Here is a 7,500-nt window from a genome sequence, read left to right as displayed (position 1 = left end):
TGCCTCTCTCTCTCTCTCTCTCTCTCTCTCTCTCTCTCTCTCTCTCTCTCTCTCTCTCTCTCTCTCTCTCTCTCTCTCTCTCTCTCTCTCTCTCTCTCTCTCTCTCTCTCTCTCTGCCTCTCTCTCTCTCTCTCTCTCTCTCTCTGCCTCTCTCTCTCTCTCTCTCTCTCTCTCTCTCTCTCTCTCTCTCTCTCTCTCTCTCTCTCTCTCTGCCTCTCTCTCTCTCTCTCTCTGCCTCTCTCTCTCTCTCTCTCTCTCTCTCTCTCTCTCTCTCTCTCTCTCTCTCTCTCTCTCTCTCTCTCTCTGCCTCTCTCTCTCTCTCTCTCTCTCTCTCTCTCTCTCTCTCTCTCTCTCTCTCTCTCTCTCTCTCTCTCTCTCTCTCTCTGCCTCTCTCTCTCTCTCTGCCTCTCTTTCTCTCTCTCTCTCTCTCTCTCTCTCTCTCTCTCTCTGCCTCTGCCTCTCTCTCTCTCTCTCTCTGCCTCTCTCTCTCTCTCTCTCGCTCTCTCATCTTATGGAACCCTTTTAATACTTTGCCAGCACTGATATTACGTACACATATTTCAAGTTCAGTAACTATTTGTTTTATTAAGAAGGTTAGACTGTAGGTAAAATGTTGTTATATCTTTACTAATTTTGACAACTACGCAATGTATTAGAAATCTACTACACCAAACTCTGACTTCCTTCCCTCTCTTTATTTCTGCATGTTTTTTTTTTGTTTTTTTTACTCCATCATATATTCATTTTGTTCTGAATACAGTTACCACTCAACATAATCTTTACATTGGGATCTCACCTCTTTGCCTTTTCATATGTCACAGGAAACGCATGCGCTGTCAAAAAGCAGTTTTATTTTCCACATCTGTCACTTTCGCGTCCACTCCCCACATCCTGGCCCGCTTATTCTTCCCCAATCTGGTTCCCATATGATTCCTTTGATGCAAAGACTAGCGGACATACGGCCATCGCTCTTTTAGCATAGTTACCCTTTCAGCGAAACTCCGTTTTCATCAACCCCTCGTCTTGCGGGGAGTCTATCATATTACAAAAGAACAAAAGGCGAGATCGAGAGGTCCCCCTTTGACCTACCAGAAGGTCATTCTCTGACCTTTCTGGCACAAACAGAGGTCACTGATGAGCTTCCTTTCTCCCTATTCTTTTCTTTTATCTTTCCACCTGAGTTCCCACCCCGGCGAGTCAAGTGTACGGGGTGAGAAATATATGGCGTCTTCTAATGGCCACATCTCCGGAACCAATGTCTTTTGATAGCCTCGTATGGATCGCTTTGAAAAACACGAATGGGTCATCGGCAGCGCGTTTTGAGAGATTCTTTGGCTTAGAATGGACTTAGAGTTAGTACAAAGGTTCCTTTTTTGAGGGGAGAGGTTGGTGTCTATATTCAGTTTTCGACATTTGGGATTACAAATGAACATAACTATTAGTGACTGGGGTGATGATGATGTTATTGATGGAGATTGCATCAATAAGCGATTATAGTGGTGAAAATAATTATAATAATGATAATATAACTACCACTGCGGCTATCACTACTACTATTAATGATAAATATGGCAACAATTGCAATAAAACAATAACAGGTATAGTATTGATTGTAATGATACTACTATAACTATTGGTAATGATATTAATAATAGAGGTACTACTGATAAAGGGAATACCATGATTATGATAATAATACTAATGTTGATAATAATGAAAATAGTAATAATGATAACAATAGTAATAATAATAATAACAATGATAATGATAATAATAATAATAATAATAATAATAATAATGATAATAATAAAGATAATGATAACAATAACAATAATAATAATGATAATGATAATACTAATACTAATAATAATAATGATAATAATAAAGATAATAATAACAATAAAACAACAACAACAACAACAATAATAATAACAATAATGATAAAAATGATGATTATAATAATAATGATAATAATAATGATAATAATAATGATAATAATAATAATGACAATAATGAAAATAATAATAATAATAATAAGGGTGATGATAATTGTAGTGATAATGATGATAATAATGATAATGATAATAATGACAATGATGATACAGATGACAACACTAAAAAAGAATGATAACCATAATAATAATAAGGATAGTAAGAATAACAACAATTCTATTACAACCACTACTAAAGGCAATAGTAATAACAATACGAATAAAAACGATAACAATAATAACAGCTATGAAAATAACAACAACACGAAAATAATAAATCACAATAATAACATTTACAAAAACAAGAAAATAGTACAAAATAATATTAACATCGAACATAAAAACGAAAATTGTGAAGGGAAACGACTCTATACCAAGTTTAACCCTTTCATGGGAATAGAAACATTAACGTTGATGATAATTACATTAAAATGTATAACAATAATGATAATGATGATAATAATGTTAATAATAGCATTGATGATTATCATCATTATAATAACAATGATAATAATGATAATAATAATAATAATAATAATAATAATAATAATAATAATAATAATAAAAATAATAGTAATAATATAATCAAGATAATTATAATAATGATGATAATGATAATGGTAATAATTATGATAATGCTATGGATAATAATAACGGTAATAATAGTAATGATGATGATGATAATAATAATGATAATAATAGTAATACTAATACTAATACTAATACTAATACTACTTATAAGGATAGTATTGATGATGATGAAAATATATTGATAACAAAAGTAAAATTAATGATATTGTAATATTTATAACGAATATAATGACGATAACAAAGAAACTGATACTATTATTATTGTAACGTTAATAATACGCCAGCCAAGATTCACTAAGGAAAGCTTCTTCTCAATGTCATAATTCTTCTCTTTTTCCACTCTTCTTGATCTTCATTGCTTTCTATTATTTCTTCTGTTCTCCGCCTCTCCATTCTATCTCGTTCCATTGTGCAGTCTTTCTATTCCTATGTACGTATCCACGTGTCTGTCGTGTGCTCTCTTCATCCTGGCTTTATTTTCTTTTCTCTCTATTCATGACTCGCACTCTTCCCTCTCAGGCCCGAATCACGGACAAAGCAAGAGAATAGGAGAGAGGGAATGAAAGAGGGAAGAGAAAGAGAGAAAGAGGACGTGATAGAGATGAAAAGAGTTCAGACTATCACCTTTTCTGACCGCAGAATGACCTGATTAGCAGAGTTTTGCCGCCGAGAATGAAACTCGTGCGAATGAAAAATGGGGGATAAAAACGTCAAAGGGGATAGGAAAGAATGGAAAAGAAAGAGGGGGATAAAGACAAAGAGAAGGGGGCGGAGGAGGGAAAGAGGGCGAGGGAGAGACGGACGGACAGACTGACCACTTTTACCTGAGGTCTCACCATAGTTTTGTAATCTCTCGCCTCCCCCTCTTTCCCATTCTCTCCAGCCCCCTCCTTTCCTCTCCTGCCCCTCCCCTCCTTCCCCCCCCCCCCCCCCCCAAGTTCGTATATGGTCTGATTTAAGGAGAAAAAAGAGCTTATTGTCCCACGCGTGTGTCCCTGTCGGCTTTGTCCTGGGGTCACTGGCTCCTGAGGATGGGTACTTGAGACGGCATTGAAGTCTCCCGAACGCCATTCTTCGTGCTCGCCATGGCTCTTGGGAACAAATTTGTTTTTATTTCCCCTTATTTTGTCCTTTTATCTGCTGGGTTGTAAAGAGTTTTGTATAGGTGGTACTTATGCGTGGTACTGGGATGTTATGTATTCAGTGAGTTTGTAGGACGAACATTATGCATTGTATTTTTGGTGTTATTTTCCCATTTAGTTTGTATTTTATCTTTATTGTTACATTTTTATTCAGCTTATGCTACATATACGTATATATATATATATATATATATATATATATATATATATATATAAACATATATATATAAACATATATATACATATACACACATACATATACATATATATACATATTTATATATATATACATATACATATATATATACTTAAATATGTTATATCTTTGCATTTAATCTCAATCACTTGGATTTGATTTTACTTTTTCATGGGGTATTTTAGAGAAATACAGAAGTATGGAAAATTTTCATTTATTGTAAAATATTAATATATATATTAAATCTCTTATGTACATCATTTACAAAGGAATTTAAAGCTGGCCGCGGCGAGGTGCTGCGGGCGGGGGCGCCGAAGAGGAACCACTGGAGGCGCCGACGGGGATCCGGGGCGCTTAGCTCATGAGGTCGAGGATGGTGAAGCCTCTGCGGGGCGGGCTGCTCCGGGCGGGCGTCGCCAGGGCGTTCTGCGGGGGGGGCGGGCTCGAGGTTTCCGCTGCGGGAGACGGGGGGGCGGAATCCTCCTCCTCCAGGGCTTCGACGTCGACGCACTCGACGGGGGCGGGGCAGGAGGCGCTGGCGGCGGCGGCCTTCTTCGCCGCGGCGTCGGCGATCTTCTGCAGGACGGCGTCCCTGCGCTCCTCCTCCGTGTGGCCGCTCTCGTGCACGGCGAGCGTGCGCGCCTGGCAGAATCCCTTGTCACAGACGGAGCACTTGAAGGGCTTCTCCTTGCTGTGGATGTACTTGTGGTCGCGGAGGTGGTCCTGCCTCCTGAAGGCCTTGCCGCAGATGTCGCACGGGAAAGGCCGCTCGTCCGTGTGGGTTCGCTCGTGGATCATCAGGTTGTAGCTCTTGGTGAACTCGCGGTGGCAATACTTGCAGATGTAGCGCTTCTTGGGGCGGCTGACCCTCCCGCCGGCCGTCAGGAGCAGCTGCGAGAACTGGTCGGCGCCGGCGGTCATGGCGGCCCAGGGGAAGGCCGCCGCGGCGCCGAAGGACGACAGCATGCCGTAGGTGTGGAGGGCGGAGGAGAGCCTGCCGCTGGCGTCCATGTCCGGGGCGGAGGGCAGGAAGGGCACGGCGGGAAGGAACGAGACGCACGGAGGGACTCGCCCTGGTAGCTGGCTGACGAGGGGGCTGAAGGCGGACGAACGGGGGATACCGTTCGGGCTGACACTCGCTGACATCATCTGGTTCGGGAACTGAAATCCTTGAGGACTGGTCGGCGTGGAAGGAGGTGTGAGAACTGCAGGGAGTAGTTCACGTGGAGGCATCACAGCCATTGTTCACTTTGGAGTCACGAAAATCACAGCACTAGAGAGGACGAAGGTGCTGAGAGGTCACTTGGGTGAATGTGTAAAAAAATGTGCTTGTCTGGCTATTTATACTCTTCCCGAGCGCAGGAACCCGCTGATTGGACGGGGGGCGGAGCTTAGGCCGGTCGGAGGAGGGGCTTCGATCGGCGGTCCCTTTGTAGTGCGGTGGTCACGAGCCGGGCGTGAGGGGGGGGGGGGGGGGGGGGCACTAGCCGTTAAATGCTTGACATTGAAATTTACTGCGAAAACATATATGTCCGGACATATAAGTAAATGCACATGCTAATATGGACAGATTAAAGCATTTAGTGTAAATGTAATATATATACATAGACACACACACACACACACACATATATATATATATATATATATATATATATATATATATATATATATGTGTATATATATTTATATACATACATATATATATATGTATATATATGTATATATATACATACATATATATACACACACAAACACACCCGCATACATACACACCCAGATACACATATATATATAATTATATATATGTATATATATATATATATATATATAGTGTGTGTGTGTATGTGTGTGTATATAGGTGTGCATGTATGTGTGTGTGTATCTACATTATGAATTCCCCACAAGAATATATATATTACATCTCTCACCCTAAAAATTTCCTTCTTGAAAAATGCTCATGGGTGGGGGGTAAGGCGAACGGGGGGGGGGGGGGAGACGTCATGGGGAGTAGAGAGAGATGAAGGTGTATGTAGTGATGGGATGGGGGGGGGGGGGTTGTGCCTTGCTGGTTGGCGATTATCAGCCAGATATGCTTATTTATTATCATTTTCTTGCGGTTCATCTTGATATCTCGAGTATGAAGCGATGGAGAGAGAGGGGGGGAGGGAAGGAGAGAGAGAGGGAGAGAGAGAGAGAGAGAGAGAGAGAGAGAGAGAGAGAGAGAGAGAGAGAGAGAGAGAGAGAGAGAGAGAGAGAGAGTGAGAGAGAGAGAGAGAGAGATACATATATATATATATATATATATATATAGAGAGAGAGAGAGAGAGAGAGAGAGACAGAGAGAGAGAGAGATAGAGAGAGAGAGAGAGAGAGAGAGAGAGAGAGAGAGAGAGAGAGAGAGAGAGAGAGAGAGAGAGAGAGAGAGAGAGAGAGAGAGAAGGAGAGAGAGAGAGCGAGAGAGAGAGAGAGAGTTTAGTTTAGTTTAGTTTGAATCCATTTGTTACAATATATGTTCTTGGTGTGACATACTGTCTGTTTCATTTTGCTTCTAAGTTATCCCCTGTGTGCAAGGAATGGCCGGGGTTACCATCCACTGGCGGCGAGGGATTCGAACGCAGGTCAGCAAGATTGCTAGACGAGATCGCTACCGCTGCACCACACACACACACACACACACAGAGAGAGAGAGAGAGAGAGAGAGAGAGAGAGAGAGAGAGAGAGAGAGAGAGAGAGAGAGAGAGAGAGAGAGAGAGAGAGAGAGAGAGAGAGAGAGAGAGAGAGAGAGAGAGAGAGAGAATAAATAAACGAAGAGTAGACACAACACAGATGAAAAATACTCCATCGCTCACTTTCTCTTCCATACATGTTCGTTATTCCTTTCCTCTTCACACACATTTTCGCACATTTCCCTTCATTATCCTCGTCTTCCTCCTTCGTCCATCTTCTCCGCACAGGAGGTCATAACAGGTCATCCTCGTTTCTCTCGGCGTGACCTCTCAGTGTGACATTCGCCTCTGTCACACTCATGTCAAGTGACGTATGTGTCGTTCCTTCGTTATTTTCACGGATGCAGTTGAAAAGGTGACAGAGAGTCAGCGCATAATTGGGCAAGATTATTTGTTAATTCACAGCTTGTTGTCACCTTTATGTACGTAGCTGTCAAGCAGTCTGTCTATACACACACGAACATCGCACACACATTTACGGGCGAACGTACCTACACATATTCACACATATAAACGCGCTAACACGCAGACACACATACATGCGCAAAAATACACACACGCATACAAGCGCAAACACACACTGACACGCATATGCATGCACACACACAAAAACACACACACACACACACACACACACACACACACACACACACACACACACAAACACGCACACTTCGCTGTATTTATGAGTGTTACGGAATGTCAGTTTTGTAAAGGGATGGGCCTCGCGGCTGATGAGAAGTATGTAGCAAAAACTGGTGCTGAACGGCATATGCTGTTGTTTATTACTCGTTTACATAACAGAATTAGCAGCAAAATCGTGTGTTTGTGCATCTGTCAATATATGTGTG

The 7,500-nt window shown here is 41.5% G+C and overlaps 1 protein-coding gene across 1 annotated transcript; it reads right to left on the bottom strand.

The window, feature by feature from the left end:
- Positions 1 to 4,274: 4,274 nt before the first annotated feature.
- LOC125047887 (protein bowel-like) lies at positions 4,275 to 5,162 on the bottom strand. Its single transcript, XM_047646433.1, has one exon. The coding sequence runs from the start codon at positions 5,160 to 5,162 to the stop codon at positions 4,275 to 4,277; it is 888 nt and encodes a 295-aa protein (XP_047502389.1).
- Positions 5,163 to 7,500: the final 2,338 nt, after the last annotated feature.

This window comes from Penaeus chinensis, chromosome 42 (assembly GCF_019202785.1).
Source record: "Penaeus chinensis breed Huanghai No. 1 chromosome 42, ASM1920278v2, whole genome shotgun sequence".
Classification (NCBI taxonomy): Eukaryota; Metazoa; Arthropoda; class Malacostraca; order Decapoda; family Penaeidae; genus Penaeus; species Penaeus chinensis.
The sequence above is the reverse complement of the archived record's forward strand: the minus strand, read 5'-3'. Positions and strand labels throughout refer to the sequence as shown.

Coding starts and splice junctions, on each gene's coding strand:
- LOC125047887 (XM_047646433.1), bottom strand. CDS start 5,162: ATGGCTGTGATGCCTCCACGTGAACTACTCCCTGCAGTTCTCACACCT.